General features: G+C 34.1%; 1 protein-coding gene across 2 annotated transcripts; it reads left to right on the top strand.

Annotated features, from left to right (window-relative positions):
• The first annotated feature begins 4,046 nt into the window (after positions 1-4,046).
• On the top strand, positions 4,047-12,495 carry LOC105168567 (DTW domain-containing protein). Of its 2 annotated transcripts, none has more exons than XM_020695681.2 (8): positions 4,047-4,438; positions 5,280-5,420; positions 5,612-5,704; positions 6,253-6,379; positions 7,687-7,772; positions 11,294-11,374; positions 11,831-11,910; positions 12,018-12,182. In XM_020695681.2, the coding sequence occupies exons 1-8, from the start codon at positions 4,112-4,114 to the stop codon at positions 12,031-12,033; spliced, it is 951 nt and encodes a 316-aa protein (XP_020551340.1). In that variant the 5' UTR covers positions 4,047-4,111; the 3' UTR covers positions 12,034-12,182. The 2 variants fall into 2 exon arrangements, with proteins under 2 accessions (XP_020551340.1, XP_088740284.1); XM_088884158.1 differs by having other exon boundaries at positions 4,048-4,438; positions 12,040-12,495.
• The last annotated feature ends 8,307 nt before the right edge of the window (positions 12,496-20,802 follow it).

Here is a 20,802-nt window from a genome sequence, read left to right as displayed (position 1 = left end):
AATATTTATTTTGATCTGCAATAAATCAGTAATAAGTCAATTAAAGATAAATATAGAATTATTTTCTAATTCTTTTGTTAATATCAGCAGAATCGGTGAATTTTTATTAATATAAGGACTTATTTGTTAGAACAGATTCAAACCTCAGGAGTATAAGATATAATTTTCTAAACTACAAATAATCTACTCACAATTATATCAAATTTTAATAGACGAGAGTGTAATTATCCTTTGATTGGTTGTTGGTCGCATGTGTGTATATAAGGAGCCAAATGTATAATAGTTCTTTACTTTCATTTTCTCTTTTATTTAGAGTTTCTACGTAAAATCAGATACATCCTTTATTGAATCAATTATTATAGATAGACTTTTGTCATTTTATATTATGTGAGATTTGAACTCGTAATATTTAAGTTCATATAAACACTAAGTAAATATTTTGTTTTCTTTTTTTAGTGAATTAATTATAATTGTATTATAGTTATCACTAATCAATATATGTTAATTATCAATATGTATAATTAATAAATAAATATTGCTAGTAAGTGCAACATATTCTATATGTGCAACATTTTTAAATAAATTAATACAAAATATTGATATAAATTGTGTTACTACTTTTTGTAGAGTTAAAAAATGTATAAAGTTGAATTTATAAAAAAAAATTGATAAATAAATGTAATGAATAATATTAAATTTAAAATTTTAAAATAAATACCTGGCCAAAACTGAACGAGACATAAAAAAAATAATCTCACTTTTTTTTTTTTTAAAATAAGTCGATTATAATCATTTATGTCGAATATCAATATCTAACAAAGAACATTACAACAATCATACTCTCATCAATAATATCAAATAAATTACATCTAATCAACATATATTATTACAGTAGAAACAACACTTTTTTTTTTTTTTAAACGACCTAGAGGTGGGGGGAACTTATTGGAGTCCCCAATCCTTCTATATTAAAATTCCCAAAATACTTACAGCGGGGAGAGCTACCTCCCTAAAATTTCTAGCAAAGCCATAAACAAGGAGTACTACTCCCTTACAAATAGAGCAACAATGAACGAGGAGTACTACTCCCTTACAACAAAAGACAGGTAACTAGTAAAACTATGGCGAGTCAAAAAGCTTTTTGTTATCCCACCACATCATGAATCGCACAACACCTGCAAATAAATCTGTACAAGAAGGCCAAGCCAAAGTGTGTGTAATGTTCCAAAAGGATAAGTAATGAACATGAGTATTAACGCGGAGATCAAGTTTGTATGACTGACAGCCTTTAAACCTGTGAAAGGAGTTCAAAAAACCTACAAAAGATATAACAACAAGCAAATAGACAAAGGAAAACAACAGAAGTAACAGGCCAAAGGTATCCATAGAGACATTGGTCACAACACGTATCAGCAAAGAAACAACAATAATGAAGTACCCCTAATTGAAAAATCAAAAATTTAACTGAAATTAAAGGTGCTATAACTTCTAATTCTAATAGCAGGGAAGGAGCATGCGTCAAGTCTAATCAAACCTTTAATTCACCTGTGATATTATTAGGGGATAGAATGCTGAGATGTTGATTGAAACATGCTTGGTTAGCAAAGTAATCGGCCACTTGGTTACCCTCTCTAAAAATGTGTGATATCTTGAACTCAGTTTGGGATAGAAGTTCTCTAATTTATTGCAGCAAATTTTGAAGGTGCCATGACCCTTGGGGGGAGACGAAATGAGCTTGATGGCGATGTTGGCATCTGTTTCTACCCAAATTTTTCTAATGTTGCTATCAATGCACAATTTAACACCTCTGTATATAGCTTTTAACTCAGCTGCAGTGTTGGAGATGAGCCCAAGATGTTCCTGGAATGCAAAGACAGCCTGACCAAGATGATTTCTGATGATTCCACCTGCTCCTGCCACACTTGGATTTCCTTTTGAGGCCCCATCTGTGTTCAATTTGAACCATCCCCTATCTGGCTTAATCCACTTAACAATAGAGATTTTGGATGATATCTTATGAGGCGGGAGAGAAATTTTAAGAAGAGAAGCAACAGATCTGTCCCCTCTCCAGTGTATAGTTCTCATGAGGTTGGTTTTACCGAGAAGATGAAGATAATTGATGGTTTGAGAGATGATACGATTAGCTTTGAAAGGAGCCCCCTCAAATATGGCTGCATTCCTGCAAATCCAAGTGTACCAAATGATCAATGGGGGAAGAATATCTCTGATGTGAAGTTGATTAGAAATATTGCTTCTCCAGGCTTGAAGGATCATGAAAAAATTGTCTATGATTGGGATGTTGAGTTGAAATTTGGAGGCAAAGAAGTTCCATACTTCAAGGGAAACCTTGTTATGAAGGAAAAGGTGAGGGATAGTCTCCTCCTCCTTCAAACAACAAACACATCTAGAGGTCAAAGAGATGCCCTTTTGTTTGAGTCTGCTGTCAACTGGTATCCAGTTATGGAGGACTTTCCAAATAAAGATAGAAATGGTAGGCCTGACGAGGGGGACCAGAGATTTTTGAAGATGGGTAGGGAAGGTTTGTGATCTCTAGTAATCTCCCAAGCTGATTTAGTAGAAAAGGAGCCGTGAGGGGATGGTTTCCAATGCATAGAATCTTGATGTTGAGGATTAATGGTGGTCTGCAAAATAAGCTCCATGATAAGCTGAGGAACAACTTCCTTCAATTTATCAATGTCCCAAGTGTGGTTGGTCCAAAAATTCTTGACCAGGGCATTAGACGCTCTGATGGGGTGTATGAGGGAATGAAGGGTGCCTGCAGGGAGCCAACAATCATACTAGAAAGATACATTACCAGCTCCTGAGAGATGGCTTTCATGCTACAAATTCTTCTCCAAATGTTAGAGTCCTTCGATTTAGCTTTAGTAGAGGCAGGTGTAGACTTTTTACAATATCTACTGATAGTGAAGCTGGCCCATAGAGAATTATTTTGTCTCAGCCGCCACCAGAGTTTATGAGTGAAGGCTGTGACAGTATCTCTAATGTTTCTGATGCCCAAGCCCCCTTTTTCACAAGGATAGCAGATGAAAGCCCATTTAACTTAATGAATTTTTCTGTGGTCAGTAGTGGATCCCCAAAAGAATTTAGCAAAAAGTTGTTCAATTTTCTATAGAGTGCCAATAGGAGGGCTCAAAACTTGAAGAAGATATACTGGCATGGAGGAAAGAACACTTTTAATAAGTTGAAGTCTACCCCCTTGTGAAAGATGTTTATGCTCCCATCCACTGATCCTGTTTCTGATTTTGTCAATAAGGGGTTCAAAAAGAATTTTCTTCTTATGACCTTTGTGCAGAGGAGCTCCAAGATAGGTGATAGGGAGACACTTGAAGTTGAAGCCTGTAATGGATTTGATTTTGTGGGCAATGTTATTGGCCTTCTTACCAGGGATAAAGAAACTCTTGGAGTGATTGATTTTTTTGCCAGATTGGTCTTCATATAGCTCCAGGAATTGCATCAATTTGGTCAGTAGTAGAAACAACACTTACTATGCAGTAAAAACAACATTGCATGCATAAATAGGGATTGAACCCATGACTTTAAACCAACTGAGCTAGGCCTAGTCTCACTCAATAATAAAACTTAAATCGTCGTGGTTCAACTATTACTTTTAAAGTAAATTAATACTCTATAAATTGATGAGACTCAACCCACAACGCTTTGATCATATTATTTCAACTTCGCCAATTAAACTGATCACGTAAATATTTTCAATGAAAAAATGGAAGCAACTTTCTTGTGATGTTACAAATGATTAAATCACTCTCCTTTGAAAGAGAATAACAATTTATCTCCGTGTGTTATCTAAAATATAATAATTTACTTTTCTATATTTTTTAAAATTAAGTATTTTATCATAATACAAAGGGTAAATTATTATTTTTTTTTTATAAAAAAATAATTTACTTATTTATAATATCATATGAGAATAAATTGCTATTCACCCCATTTTCTATTGCCACAAAATTATCGATTTCACGTTACTTGTTAAAAAACCAAGAAAAATGAATGCCTATAGACATGTACCAAATTGCAACTCGAGGAAACTCGATTAGGTTTCCGATATTCAAAAGCCACCCAAGAATAACGAGCCATGCTCCCTTCTACTTCTAGACCCTTGTTGAGCTGTAAAACCCCTTTCTTTTTCCAACCCCAACAAAAATTCTGCAATTTCTTCAACAAGACTCTTAAATCTCAGATGGGCACGAAGCCTTTCTCCTCGAAAAGCCCATCCACATTGCCAGCAGGAGCCCGCAGAACAACAGACGCTGAAGCTACCATTAGCCTGCAAGAATGGCAGGGTTGGGGTACCATTTCGCCTGTTCCTTCGATGGTTAAACAAGTTATTCAAGATTTAAAGCTTTTGGAACAAGACATTGATTCTGAGATGACGTTTGATGGCAACCACGGCAAACTCTCGGTGAGAACTCAAAACTTTCATGCGTACCCATGTCAATGAAGTGTGGTTCCGTGGTTTATTTTTGTTTTGGAGATGGCAATTTTGCTTATCAGTTCAGGAGTGATTGGAAAGGAGTTGCCAAGAGTTGAGTTCGGGCTGTAATGATGTGGTTATGGTGAACTAGACGGCGGAGTGTGAAGATTTTCTTGTGTTTTTGTTCGTCATTCTTCAACTGCAATTTTGAGACTGTGTGCTTCTGCTGTGTGCAATACCTTTGGCTTCTTTCCGTCACCAGAATTTGGTTTCTTTCAGCGATTAGTTTTGTTGATTGAAGGTGCTGGAGCTCAATATGTTTAATGCTTAGTTAATTGCAAAAATGTTTTTGTAGAATTTGGCATCTCTAATTCGTGTGCGCAATGAACACCTTTATAAATATATTGGTTCCAGACATTTTGAAGATAATAATGGAAAAGATTATTGGTGAGATCAAGATAAGGAACTTACAGTGAAAAAAAGATTATTGGTGATATCAAGATAAGGAACTTACAGTGAAAAAAGATTATTGGTGATATCAAGATAAGGAACTTACAGTGAAAAACGAAGCTACCATTTTGTTGCTCAGGTACAATAGATATTTCTAAATTTGCATTGTCATTTTCACCTCTTTGGATATTAAGTCATTACCTTTTCCAGCATTTGGGTGCAGTGATCTTAATGCTTTACAAGTTGGTTGGTCCGGCAACCCACAAATGAGTTAAATATAATAATAAAACTGCGGTTTGCTCGTCGTTACCCCTGAGCACAGGTCTGCTTCAGTTGTAATTCTATACATTACGCACTTATTCTGTTTGCTTGCTTTCAGGGAGACTTCAAGGTGCATGAGGACAAGAAGCATAGGGCAAAATATGCATCTTTAGCTAATTCTGAAGAAAAACTCCAATTCTTTTCTGCTCGACAAATAGCTTGCCGGTTACTTGGAAGTAGGGGTTATCTTTGCCAGAAGGTACACTGTTTATTAGTTTATCCAATTTATGCCTTGTACATTTCTACAAGTATAATGGTGGGCTCTTTTTTTCTGAAAGATTGATTTATTTCTTTACTCGTCATGATTTAATAGTTCCATATCCTTTCATTTGGATATGCATTCTATTTCTGTAACTATTTGTTATATTCCCTCTTCAAAATATCTTGTAGTGCTGGCTTCCGCGGGAAGACTGCATGTGCTCAAAAGTTACAATGTGTTCCCTTTGGCGTAGATTGCGTATCTGGTTGTATATGCATCCGAAGGTTTGAGTTTCTAGTCTTATGGCTTCTTTTGCCTTCTATTTTTGAATTTAGAACACTTTGGATGCCTTGTTCTCATCAATTTTCATGTATATTTTGTGAAAATAATTTTTGAAAATAATCCGAGGAGGTTAATTTGGGGAATGTTTAAAAAAAATGAAAACATATTATTAAGAAAGTTTGCCCATTTTTGTTGGCAGGTTTCTTTGACATTTCATTTTGACTAAACATATCTAATTTACTTGTTTTCAAATGTAAAAAGTGTATTCTGATCATGGGCTTTAGACCTTTCAAAAATAGGTTATGGGTTTTGAAAATATGTGAAGAATTAGAATCGGAAGTTTGAAGATAGGATTACTTTTTGGAAGGAAATCTTTTCCCAAAACATTTATGGAAACATGCCCTTTGAATAAATGGCTCCTTGAAAAAGTGGATTCATTTTGCGAGAATGATTCCAATGGCAGCTGTACTCCTTTCTATTCTCGTCATATTTTTAGTTTTGTGCCAGTTAAAAAGGATCCTGAGTTATTACATTTTCTATTTTTTGACAGGATTTCTTAAGACAGAACAATACTGGGAAATTATTATGGCAAGTTTATGGTGTTCAAGCTGCAAGTTTGTGCCTCTTTGGCATAGTTGAGCATGAAGAAATGATGTGGAATGAATTGAATCATGCAGGTAATGCAATTTTCAGTTTATCTTGTGTGTACTACTAGTCTAAAAGTTTTGTGAAAATGCTGCTTATTTCATCTTTGGCTTTGCTATGAGTGGAATACATATATATGGAAATTTTGAATTTGTTCTTCTAGTAATATGCCACCATGTTATTGCAATGCTATTAATGGAATAGCTTTTTTGAAGGAGCTTCTGAATAATTATTAAAATTAGCACTATTCTGAAATTGAGTTTTCCTATTATGCTTTCGTGCTCTGCCCACCACTTGCTCCCCTTATATAGACTAACATTACTAACTCTCTCTCCCCCGCACTCTCTTTCTTGCACTCCCCATTCCACTTTTGCGCATGTCTTCTTTGAAGTTAATAGTTAGCCTCTGTCGGGATTATGCTCTAAAACTCTATTGTATGATATATTGTAGTTCTATTATGAAGTATTACAAAATTGCAAGTTATATTTTCGAAAAGTTCCATGAGATGCATGTAATCCGTATTTCATATAGTATAATCTAAGTGAAAGTGATATTTAAGTAGGACTTAGTTAAATACATCATATGCTGTTATAGATTGAGTTTATGGCCCAAGGGCCATCTGATATACTACATCTGATAATTTTTTCTAATCACAGGGATAGAGATTCCATACATTGCATGTTTTGTAAGTCAATGAGGTTGAAATATTATCTCGACCATTTGAAGTATTTATAATTTAGACTGCTAGTGAGAAATAAATAATTGATGAGTGAATTTAAATTCAGTAAATTTCACCAAAATTGTGCATCATTAAGTTATTGTGATGTCCCTGGTCTTCAATTACCAAAATGCATTCCACAGTGCTTAGTGGCATAAATGTGATTGGAGAGGATGTGGAACGTAGAATCTATATTCTTAAGATAGGAGCTCTCCATTTTAAATAAATTTGCATATTCCAACTTAATAAAATTTTAGTCAAAGTATTTCAAGTGAAATGTCGTTGGAATGATATAGACATGTGATTATCATTTGGATATTTTTACAAAGTACAAATCACGATTTCTACGTAAGCAAGTGAAATGTAAACGGATAGTATTTCAAATTTGTTTCTGCTCATATATTTCTTTGAAGTGTCAAATCTTAAATGATTTACTAAGTTACTCATGACAGTCTGGAACTTTAATTGCTTAACATAATTGTGGTTACTAAACGTTTACCTTTTCTATATCCTTACTTATTTTATACTTAAAACATTTAGTCGCATTGGCATGTGTGTGTTATTTCTTGTTCTATGTGTTGAATTATCAGAGCCATCTGACTGGAATTTACATGATTGCAGGCAGAAACAAGGTTTGGTGCCTTTATCCAAATAAGAATGCAGCGACTGAATCCGTTAAGGATGGTGTTGGCTGTGCTGTGGATCCAGTAAGCCAAGCAGTATCCATTTATATGGATCTCATTAATGCATTCTTGAGTTAGGTGATATGTCGTATAGCAAATGATACTTCTTTTTCTACAAATTTGTGCATGTTAATAGTATAAGCTAAACTGGAGGACTTTCCGAATAATATACAATCTCGCTTCTGATTGTCAATGGAAATCTTGATCTGCCCAAGACTCAACCCATCTGTCTGTAAGGATGGAATTATCCATAAACTTTGATTCCTGGAGCCATAAGTTAACTACTTGAACTGGTTTGTTCCACCAAATAAAAGAAAATCACAAAGAAACCTAGTTACACATTTGAAATTGATCAGCTTGAATGTGACAGAGGCTGACAGATGGTGTGATTTTGAATTTTTCAGAAGGCACAACTAATGTTTGAAGTAACATGCTTAAGAGCTAGTTTGGTTGGGACTTGGGTGACAAGTGAATTTTTAAGGAAAATGGGAGTATAAGGAGGAGAACAAGAAAAAAACTTTTTAGTAGGTTAAAGAAATAAGTGGAGGGTAAGTAAAACAGGCTTTAGATGGAACACCCCTGGAACCTAGTTTCATTTTTGTCCAAAATTGGGTGAAAAAGGTTGAAGTATAAGATTCAAAATACAAAGAACTCTCCTTTTGATTTTCATCTACCATATTATCCATAAATGCAATTTCTCCAAAGTCTTTTATTCTATCAATCTTTCTACTTTCGTATCTCTTCTCGTGCTAAAATAATGTCTATGTATTATTCTTTTTCGTGAAGACATCATTGGCAAAAAAAAAAAAAAAAAGAAAAGAAAAAAAGAGTATAGATACAGCCACCATTACTGCTTCCATAGTGCAACTTATCCAACTAGAATTGAGTGAGTTCAAATTCTATATTTTGAGGTACTATGGTTGTTTTATTTGATTTTTAAAGTAAGTGGTTTAAGATCAATTGAAGCCCAGTAATTCTTAGATGTGGGTATACTAGAAACATATTTTGTTTCTATTCTTACTTTTTGTTGCTAGTGTTGAGGAGCTCTTAAATTAATTAACGGATAGTTATATTTACACCCCTTGACCTATGGTCTATTTACACAAACTACCCCCATCTTTTGCATGATTACAGAAACTACTCTGACAGCCAAAAAATAGGTGTAGTTTGTGCAAAGATGCTAACATTTTTAGGGTATGTGTGTAATTTTAAAAAAAGTAAGGGATGGTTTGTATAAACAGGCCATAGATCAAGGGGTATAAATGTAATTATCCCATTAATTGATGTATGAGTTTATGATGAGTAATTTAAAATTTATATAGTACTAATTTATCTATTATCTATGATGGAAATTAAAAAAAGGTTTCATTGGTAAAACTATAAAAAGTAATCTTCCCATCCCTCTATTGTTACTGTGTCAAATAAGGAAAAGTATTTGAAATTTTCTTCATTTGGATCAACCAAACAACTTAAGGAACTTAAATATTCAATATACTGATTATCTTATGACTACTGTCTTAATTGAATTTTGGTAGGTTAAGCTCTTACCATATGTATTCTCCTCCTTAGCTTAATTAACCATGTTCCCCTCTTCCACTTCTTTTTCCTCTTCCTTCCTGCTCTTCTTCTCTTCATTTTCTTTTCTTCTTTTGCAGTAGCAGATGTGAACAGCAAGTTATATATAATTTTTTTTTATTTATTTGCTGAAAATCAATTCTAGTTTCTTGAATAACCACAAACATGCCAGATAATCCTATTGAACGTTCAAATTATGTGATGAGTTGATCTCTGAAAAAGATGGTTCTGAATTGGTGTTGATAGCCATGATTCATTCTTTTTAATCTTAGATAGGCAAACATGCATCTTGTCACCTCCCTTGCATAAGTTGTGCACCATGCACCTAGGCCCCAAGAATTTATCAGTTGTGCTCCCTACTCCCATGTATCACTGGTGCGGAGATTTCTGAAAGATTGAGTAGCAACTTTTTTCCTCTCATCCCTTAGAACCCAAAGTAAGGATCATGTAAATGTGTTTTTAGTCAGTAGATCTCTTTCTTTTCTAACCATAGCGGCTATTTGGAATAGAAAGATACGACTAGCCTCTTATAGTACCGTGTCACATCATATTAGATAACTTTTAAGAGCCTTTTAACGAAGACAGAATCCTGTTAGTATTGAAAACCATGAGCTATTATATCCAGCGTCCAGCAACTTGGTAAGGAGGCATTGGCGCAGGGTGACTGCTGGGCAGATGTTTTCTTTTGCGAGGGCTGGGGTTGGTCGGCTTGCTGATTCTATACCATCTGCTGCTATAAGATATGTGACAGGAATTACTGGTGAAACTGATAAAGGGACATTGTATTACTTCAAAAATATATAAGACAAGTCAAAGTGAGGAGTGCTGTAGTTAATAGTCAAAGAGCAGGATACAATAGGAGTTGAAGGATGCTGGTGGTCTGCTCTGCAAGTTTGAGTTAAAAGCCACAGTACAAGGAAATAAAGAACTGTGAAAGATGTGATATGGAAGGATTTAAGCCAATGAGAAGATGAAAGGGGAAGAAGTATCAAGCTATGAAGATCTCTCATGGTGTATAGTTATGAAAGAATAATGATAATAGTGTAGATGTTTTTTTAGTGAAACCTTGGTTTCTCACTCACCACTTGAATCCTTTGAACTTCTATATTCATTTGGTATATTTACAGAGGTTCACTCTTCATGTATTCATCATAGGTTGCTTAATGTGCTTTTCTGCCAAGGTTCTATATGCAGTTGGCACATGTACAAAGTTGCCTTGTGCATGTATTGCATCGCATAAGTCGCTTATTACAATTGTTTTGTGAGTGTTTCTCGTACTTTGTGCACTTTTCCTGCACTTCAGTAGAATTTCAATTTGTTAAAATTTAGTCCGTAACATACCCAAGTTGTGGTTTTTGGACTCATACATATTTTGAAGGATCTAGCACGCCATGGGAGCCTTGGTTCCTAATTTCACTGGTAACTCGAGAAAACCTAAACTGCGTTTCTCCAGAAAACCGAAAACCAGATAATCATTAGGAACTCTTTCTATGGAGCCATCCTGCTGGTGAAGCAACTCTTGTGGGCTCTTGCATCAAGAGGAACAATCAAACTCTGACTTGTATGAGTTTGCTTTCTTAAGGAAGGTTGAGGAAATAGAAGTGCTGCACTGCTTTAGGAAAGCGAATGGAGAATGAGGCCCTCTTTAAATATTTCCTATATAGTAGATAAGCTTTCACAACATGGTGAGGCCCTCTTCATAGTATGAACTGACTGAACTTTTTTGGGTCGAATTCTTACAAAAAACTTATGAAGTTAGGTGATGAGGGCTTGGTCGTCGAGGTTGTGCTGGTGGTTGAGACTTAAAGGCATATGACCCTCATTATCTGACGAAAATTGTTTACTGCAATGTAATAATGCATGCCTACAGAAGAGATCACCACACTTCTGCTAACACTTGGTTGTTTGATAAATGGATGATTCATTGTCCTTGAACTAATAGGCAAAACTTTGCTCCCTTAATTACACAGGCAAATGAAGATGGCATCATGCACTTCATTTTGATAGATGGCACTTGGAGCAATTCAAGCGCAATGTTCAGGCGTTTGCAGGTGTGACACATATACTTTGTTTCCCTGATATTTCTCTTTGTGGTTTCAATTCACAGGTATTCAACTGCACATAAAGATCAAAGGTGAGCTAACTTAAGTTGTGGACTGACTCATGGAACTAAAATAAAAAAGATATATAAGCCTCAAAGACAAGCTAATGTATTCTTTTCTTCTTAATGGGTTTTTATGTAGTTATGCCATGTCAGTTAAGATGCATAAATGCTGACTGCATAAATATTAGGATTCTAGAATTTACCCGTAACCAAGGTGAAATATAGTACTATCTTGAAACTACACTCAGCTCTGTTTCATGGATCTTTTGTTGGAGAATGGCTTTCAAAAGCACACGTTATGATTTCATTCGTATATGGTAACACAGCCTCAGTATTTACTTGCACTCTGATCAGTAACTCAAGATTTATGGAGAATGATCTTCATTAGCTGGTTTTTCTGCAGGATCGAGCTAAATTAGTATGGGGGCAGGAACTTCGCTGCATATCTCTGAACACAGGTGTATCTTTGATGCATAAACTAAGGTACACAAGTAAAGTCTCTTCCATCACCTTCTTAAGCTCGTCAACAATTTTGTTGCAAACTTTCGTTGCTGGCCTTAAAAATCTTTATCATTTGATACCGAGCATAGCTGGTTTCTGATTTGAGGTCAGACCCCAACCGTCATGGGATCGTACATGCACAGCAGCTGCAGCAATAGGCCTTCTCTATGAGCTCCAACTCGTTCCAGAATTTAGTTCCTTTGGATTAGAGAAACAGGCTGAAGCCGTCGAGAAAGCCTTGGAGGTTTTATTAGAAGCTCTCACTGCTAGAAGACTCCGTATGGGCAGGTCCATCTCTCGTAGGGAAAGGCACAACAGAGACATTTGCTAACAAACAGCCTATAATACATTTTTTGCATTTGGGAAGGGGGCTGCATTTTTCCCATTTTGAGTCCCCTCCCACCATAGTAACTGCTGATCAAACGAACTGTGAAGCTTTTTACTGATTATACATTAGAGAAGAATTCAGTGACCAGGTCGCCACATTTATACTTCCTGCAACCATGCTGCTACTTTGGAATTTTAAGAGAAGTGAAATGTATAGAATCAAAGGGTTCAGCACATCAAGTAGAGCTGCATGTGGAAAGAAGGTATTGATGAAAATGAGGTGCATTTGGATGGTAGGAATGTGGAAAAAACATATTTGAAATAAAGGGTAAATTACAATTAAGATTTGTCATAATTACGAATACTCCCTCGTTTGAAAAATTACAAACAATGAGGGGGTATGCTTGGTAAAATTTGGTTATTGAGTCGATTATATATTTTTCAGTATTTATGAGTTTTTGAAGTTTAAAAAAGTATGTTGCACCTAAGAATCATATGATCAAAGTAGTTCATGTAATTCAGTTTCTATTATTCCAAGTTGAAGATTAACTTTTCATAAATAAAGTGCTGGTATGAACTTATATCATGGGATTGTTTTATTCTAAACCATTCACCATATATACAAAGGTTACAAAAAATTAAGGTATATTTAATTATGCCATTCATATATAATATTCCAATTGCAAATAAAAAGACTATATGGTTACTATGTTAATATTAAAAGTATTAGTTAATTGAAATAAAATTTATTCTAAATTTATTATTATTATTATTATTATTATTATTATTAAATATTAGATAACTTCAATACAAAAGTAATATGTCCGTGCAGCACAGAGTTGATAAATACATTTCATTGAATTTTGCTATCAACTTACAGCAAAGTATTGCAAATGGCTCTTGCAATGAATGTATCTGGTTGTTTTTGTCGCATATCCATTACAATAATTGTCTTAATTGGCACCGAATATTTCGATTGAAAACTTTGACAACATAAGCAATCAAATTGTTTGAATAAGAAGAATTTAAATTATCATAAAATAACTCAATAATTACGAAAAATATGATGCTAAAGTTAGCGTCAAACTAAATCACAAATAAAATTTTCGTTGCCAATCTACATTATTTAACATATATAGTAAACAATTCATTGTTAAATTTGTTAGCAATGTATTAAATAATGTGATTTAACAACTAGAATTTTACTTGCGAATTACCTGAACGTAATTTTTTTTTGTTACTATCAATCCATTTTCTTGTAGTGTCAATTAAATTCTTTTAGTCACATTTAACGACACATGCTGTAAGACATTTACGGGTTCAACATTGCAATTGTAAAAAATTTTCTAATATATTTTGGGAACTTTTTGCTACGCATAATTAATTAGCTAGATTTGACTATCTTGAATATTATTTGATTTTTTCTTTCTTTTAAGTTTTATTTTTTCTAATTGTTTCTTGTTCGATTTACTAGCTTCTCTTGTTATTTTTTATATTGAGTTTATTCATTTACAATAAAAAAATTATTTTTCTAGGGTTAAATGCAAATTACTCCCTTGTGTTTTGAAAAATAAAGTAAATTAGATTCAAATATGGAGGTAATTTGCTTCATTTTTCAAAACACAGAGGGTAATTCATTTTTTTTTTCATAAGATTTTTTGCTCATTTCTCATATTATAGAGGGATAGATTGCATTTTTTTTTTAAAGAGTTAAATATACTTTCGTTTCTCAAATTATTTGTTAAGTTGAATGTACCCATTGAACTACAAAGTGTAACACTTTTCCCTCAAATTATTTGGCAAGTCTAATGCATCCGTTGAACTATGAATTATAACGTTTTCCCTCTCAACTTATTTGTCAAGTCGAATGTACCCGTTGAACTACGAACTATAACATTTTTCCCCTCAAATTAACTTTACCTCCAATCGGTTGGTGATTGTTTGATTGAGTTTACAAAATTGCCCCTCTACCCCCCGGCTGACTTAGATATGTTGTAAGTTGGCTTACTTAACTTCACTTGCTGTAATAAATTATTGTCTGATTCGGAAGAATTGGCTATGAAAATCTATTGATATGGATAAATTCATATAAAGAATGAATTCTAGATCCTCCTCGTTTGGAGATAACCAAGAAATTTAGAATATGATCACCATGGGGAAAAAAACTGTAGGGAGATAAAAATTTGTTTGATTGAAAGCCTCCAAAAATCAGTACGGAAAGAAGCTAAGTTTTAAATCTGCTTACACTATATAAACTGAAAAACAAGTTTTTCCATTAGGCTCAGAACAATAAACTTTGCATCTATTTTCAAAATTTTCAATTATTAAGTATAGTAAGAAGTAATATAAATTCTGCATATTAGTCTTGTTTAAATAGCTATTACACCCTTAACAAGATAAGGATCGGGAGCCAGTATCTTCTCACCTTAAGAGATCTCCAAGACTCCTTAGGCTTGTTGAAAAACGTTTTTGCAATAGTTCGGGTCATATTTCATGCATCAAAATCAGGAAAAACTATAATCAAAAGCATGATACGATGATGTAATGACCACTTTCTCATTTATAGAATCAAGCACCACTCGTATAGGGGAAGCCCAATTCCCCCACCCCCAAAAAATTGGCTTCACGTGTGCTTCACACTATGATGCATGGACATAAATACGATACGATATAGACATTGTGACTCAAAACATCATAAATATGTTATGATATGCCCGACATGACTATAATATATATTTTATTATAAATATATTCTCATAAATTAGAATATGTAATGTTTGACACCATGTTTTAAGTCTAAGTTCTTAATTTCAAGTACATAACCTTACAAATATATATATATATATGTAAGTATAATTACTTCATTATTATAAACAAATAGAACTTGAAATATATTTGTACTTCTCTTCTGGTGAGTTCTCCTGGTGAAATAAGCAATTGATGAAGAAAGATCGAAAAAATGAGAGGAGTAGAACTGTTAGGAAGGAAAAAATGTGCTTTCTCAATTTTCAAAAGTGATAATTCAAATTGAGTATTTATTTATTTATTTTTAATCTTAGCTACCATACTTCTTAAATTTGTAAGGGAAAAGAACATTCCTCATGTCTTTGTACGTACTAGCAAATAGGGGTGGCAACGAGTCGAGTTCACCTTTTTAGCAAGCTCGAGCTCGATTCACAGGAATAAGGTTCGAGCTCGGACTCTTACATGACGAGCTGGAGCTTGATAATTTTTTTATTTTTTTATTTTTATTATTATTATTACTATTATTATTATTATTATTAGATTAAATCATGGGACTGATTCACCAAATTTTTACATAAATTTATAAGTAATAAAATAGATTGCATAATATATACTATATTATAAATATACCAAAATATAGTATTAAATTTTATTTTATTGTTATCAATATAAACTACGAATTAGTTTAGTAGTAATATAGTTAGTAAAATATACCAAAAAAAATTCATACTGAACAACTTAAAATTATAGAAAAGTATCCATGATCTGAAATAATGCAATCGAAATGCATAAAAATATTTTATAGTTGAGATTAATATATGTTCACAATCTACAGTAAATTTATATATTCGTTAATGCTAGTATTACATTGATGTAACTATCATCATATATTGTTGAACAACATGGGTTGATCGGGCCATGAAATTGCAGACCAAACCGTTAGATATGATCAAACTTACAGAAAAATATATTTGATAAAGTTTTAGACTTATTGGATATACGGATGTTGAGATATCCTACTCGAAACACAAAAGTAATCATTCAAGACAGTGTATCGTTAAATCAAACCATGTGACTTTAAGTCATACCGTCTGATATGATCTAATGGACACAATCTTATATATATTTAAATTTTCTATGAATCAAGCTCGAATTTTAAGATATCATAGTAACTGTTTAAACTTTTTTATCTCATTAAAATATATAACAAAATGATAGTATAAATGATTAAAATTGTTCAACCATCATTATTTTTATTATTATCATTATTTTTAGATTAATTCATAGGAATCACTAAATTTCGACATAAATTTATAAGTAATAAAATAAATTGCATCATGCGTAGTATGTATCTTTTAAATATAAAATTCAAAAATTGATAAAAAAATCATAAGTGAACTACCTGTCAATTAAAAAAAGTATAACACAATACAAATATATATTATCATATGACATAAAATTTATATGTGTCATATTAACAATACTTTTAATTATAAAAAGTATTATAATTTACTAAGTTGTTGATTAAATTTATTTTTATATAAAGATTAAATGTACAAATAAAAGTACCATAATTTATTATTATCTAATATAAAATGTATGAAATTAATTAATAATTATAATATATGATCAATTTTGAGTATAAAATTCATAAAGTATTGAATATGAAATTAAATATATAAAACTTTTAAAAATAAAAATATATATAAAAAATAAAAAAATAAAAAAAGCTCGCGAGCCAGATAGGATTGAGCTCGAGCTGGCTCGACTCGTCTGCCACCCCTACTGTCAGATACACTATTTAATGTGTGCGTGTATGATATTATGTTTTTTTAAAAAAATAATTTTGGACATGCAAATGCTGTGTCCTTCCTACCTATGTCAGAGGTATGTCGACATCATGACGGTGTTCAATACGTGTCGGACACCGCACCAAGTTGATTTATTGAAGTGTCAATACATTGTAGGTTTCATGTGAAGTTGCTGTTCGTTTAGACGACGAAACTAATAGTTAAAATAATTTTACAAAAAAATAAAAAAAGACGAGTATGTAATTAACCTGCAATAGTCCTGTTTATTTTAATGCCTTTTCAAATCTTACCATTTTCCTTGATGATCTCCGTACTATCAATATTCTTACTTTAAATTCAAATTATAATTATAAAATAAAGTTTAAGTCTCATACTTATAAAATGTTTTATAGGTCATAAAATTAGAAATACTAGTCCAAATAGTCATACTATATCCCATACCAAATCTCAAGGCCAGATGGTATTTTGGGAAATCGATGGAGCGAAATCCAATCTCATGTTTCTCCAAATAATTGAATGAAAAATATATATAACAAATGAGATTTGGCTACAAAAAAAGCTAACATTTTTTCCTATTTTGAATGTAATTTAATTTTTTATAATTCTTCTTTGGGTGAACATCAATTTACCTCATGTGATATTGAAAATGAGCACATTACTCCCTTATAAAAAAAATTATAGCAATTTACTCCTCTGTACTTTTTAAAATGAAGCAATTTACCTCCTTATACAGGAAGGTAAATTGCTTCATTTTAAAAATCATAGGGGGTAAATTTTTGTATTTTAAAAAATATAGGAAGGTAAATGCTATTTATTTTTCCATAAGAAAATAATTACTTATTTGCGATATCATAAGGGGGTTGTTTGCATTTTTTTCATTCTTCTTTACAAGCTTTTTCTTTTTATTTTTAAATGTCCTATCAATATTGAGGGTTCTAATAAAATCCTATCTTCTCTTGTTAATTTTAATATTGAGTATGTGCATGTATTATAAAATTTATAAAATACGTATTTTCTTAAAAAACTATTTGCGAATATACCTTTTAACGCTATAAAGTACAACGCTTTACCCCTTAAATTAACTTTTCATCACACCTTGACCATTTGGTTTCTTTTTATTATTACTAAATACGGTAGAACGAAGTATCTGCGTGCATAATTTTTAATAATATTTTTATTTTAGAAAAATTCATAATTTATTTTTTGTATTAAAATTTATTATTGTCTTATAACTTTATGTACAAAAATTATCTGATAGCTTTTTCTAATACATTAATTAACAATGCGTATTTTTTGCAACTTAAATTAAAAATATCACTTTGTACAATATATGTTATATTGATGACGGTGATTATATATACATGCAAAATATATACTAATATGTTTATTTTAATTTGATTTAATGATAAACGTAAATAAAATGGGAGTAAATTTAATTTTTGAGTACATGTAATTTGTATGGAATAATTTTCTAAAGAAACTCGATTGAGTAGTTAATGTAAGGTTAAAATACATTTTACCTTCCTGTGTTTTGTTAGAATAACTACAAAATCCCTTATATTTTTTGAAATAGACAAAAGACCTCCTCATGTTTTGGAAAATTCAACAAAAAAACACATTTCTGTTAACAATTGATGGAATGTGGCATGGACGTGCGGCTGGTGCACTTAGTTGTGGCTTTTCTTCCGTTTAGGTCCATATTTTTTCATTTTGGACTAAAACACCCCTTTATATGTCTACATCTATACCTTATATTCAGTGATAGTACTCTTTTGTTGTCCCACATAATTTTGATATGTTATTTTTTTTTAAAATTTTAAATTATTTAATTAATTATTTCTTAACTTCATCATTTATCATGGCTATCCATAACTACCTTTTGCTGGTTGTTTTCTTCGATTCAAGTTTTTTAGTTTTGCTACATTACTTATTGGATTTATTTCTTAATTGTTGTATAAATCAAAATATTTATATTAATTTATTATCTTAATATGATTGGTGCCGCCATGTATCTAGGCATGGCCAATTCTATGCGTTCGTGGGGTCGCTCCCGAATAAACCACATGAAGGATAAGGTAGTAAACAGCCTTTCGGGAGACAATATGACTCAGGTAACCAATAGCTTACCCTTCTCACGAACTGATTTTCATGAACTAACCCTTTCCTTTGCAACAGGCCATAGCCTTTGCCCATAACCTCTCCCTCCAATGCTCAATGTGGAGACACGATAAGATCATCTTTGAAGCAAAAACTATGGAGATGGAGAAGAAGATTCTAGAGCAACAATCACTGATCGAATCCCTACAGTCCGATGCCCAAGAGAAGAAGGAGCTCGCTTCCAAGCTGGAAGTTTCTGAGAGAGAATTAGAGGAAGCCAGATCCACAGCTCAAACAGATCTCGTAACTGCCTTTGACGCGGTGTCACGGGCTGCCCATTCACTAGGCCCCGTGACGCGCACTTCGGCCACTCAACCGTTCTACATGGCCGACCACTCAGCCTTCATCGACAGACGCTGGACAACCAACTAGTCTTAGAGTCCTAGGTGTAGGTCTTTTATTGCCTTGTTACTGCTTTGTTATTTGCTTTCTGTTGTTTAGATTCCTCAAGGGGACGTTACGCCTCTTGAGTTGCAAATTTCAGCTTTCCTAGTGTCTAATGTAGACGATAGGATTTATTTTTTTAAGCCTATTATAGGGGGGAATGAGTTCAAGAAGCTTGGTTTAGTGATGTGTTGGAGTCCCCCTCAAGGCGAACCCCTTGCTCTAGCATCGTTGATCATTGTATACGCATTTTCAGTTCAATGCAATTTGGTTTTCTGAATCCGCGTGCGCAATTTACTGTTTTGTGATTTGTTCCTCCCGACTCTGATATATTCGGCGCGCTGCATTAGTGCCGAGCGGAGGTATTGGCGGACGTAGTCAGCGCACTACTAGTCACACGACGCGCTGTGTGATAGGCGCCTCGTGAGAGGTGGTATCAGAGCCTCGTTGCCGATATGGCTCCAAGGCGCACCGCTACTGCTGCGAGGGCATCGGGGCAAGATCTGGAAAGCCCACGACATGCCGCAGCTTCTACCAGCGAGAGAGCTGAGACGAAGGTCTCTTCCCAGTTGGCGGAATTAGAGACGAAGGTCTCTTCCCTGGAATCTGAGATCACGGTGCTGAATTCGGAGTTGGACGAATGTCGGCAGGTGATTCAGGAGATGGCTGGCGTCTTCGAAAACGACAGCATTGCCGATATGCGGCGTGACATGGAGCAGATGTCCATTCAGATTGGGCTGCTCCAGCGTGCAGTGGGTAGCACACCTATGGTTGCTCACGACCCCGGTGCTAGGCTTCGAATACCAGAACCGAAGGCCTATAGCGGTGAGCGTGATGCGAAGGAGGTCGAGAACTTCCTCTTCGACATGGAACAGTACTTCCTTGCGGCAGACGTGTGGGACGAGGCAAGGAAGGTTGCGACTGCGACCATGTACCTGACTGGTGACGCAAAGCTGTGGTGGCGGACCAAGTTTGTGGAAATCCAAGCTCATCAAATACAGCTCGACACGTGGGCTCTTCTACGGGAGGCGATCAGAGAGCAGTTCTTCCCCGAGAATGTGGAGTACAATGCCAGGAGGGCATTGCGAAAGCTTGAACATACTGGTTCCGTGCGGGAATATGTCAAAGCTTTCTCAGCGCTGATGCTGAACATCCGAGACATGTCGGAGGCGGACAAGCTGTTCACTTTCATGGAAGGCTTGAAACAGTGGGCGAGAAATGAGTTGTAGAGGCAACGAGTGACTGATTTGAGTTCGGCTATTATAGCTGCCGAACGCCTGGCAGATTTCAACCTAGAGACTCAGAAGGATAGGCAGGCAACGCCTAGTCCTGAGCGGGAAAAGTCGAATGGGACGAGATGGTTCAGAAGTAATTTCAGCAGAGGTGGGGGAGACTAGAGGCCCCACTCTCAGAATGGCTCACAGGGCAGTTCAGACAGGAACAAGCCCCA

The sequence above is a fragment of the Sesamum indicum genome, linkage group LG8 (assembly GCF_026168435.1).
Source record: "Sesamum indicum cultivar Baizhima isolate 11 linkage group LG8, ASM2616843v1, whole genome shotgun sequence".
NCBI classification, from domain to species: Eukaryota; Viridiplantae; Streptophyta; class Magnoliopsida; order Lamiales; family Pedaliaceae; genus Sesamum; species Sesamum indicum.
The sequence above is the reverse complement of the archived record's forward strand: the minus strand, read 5'-3'. Positions and strand labels throughout refer to the sequence as shown.

Coding starts and splice junctions, on each gene's coding strand:
- LOC105168567 (XM_088884158.1), top strand. CDS start 4,112: ATGCTCCCTTCTACTTCTAGACCCTTGTTGAGCTGTAAAACCCCTTTC. Junction 7,773..11,293: donor TTGGCTGTGCTGTGGATCCA/GTAAGCCAAGCA, acceptor TTAATTACACAG/GCAAATGAAGATGGCATCAT. Junction 11,375..11,830: donor CAATGTTCAGGCGTTTGCAG/GTGTGACACATA, acceptor GTTTTTCTGCAG/GATCGAGCTAAATTAGTATG.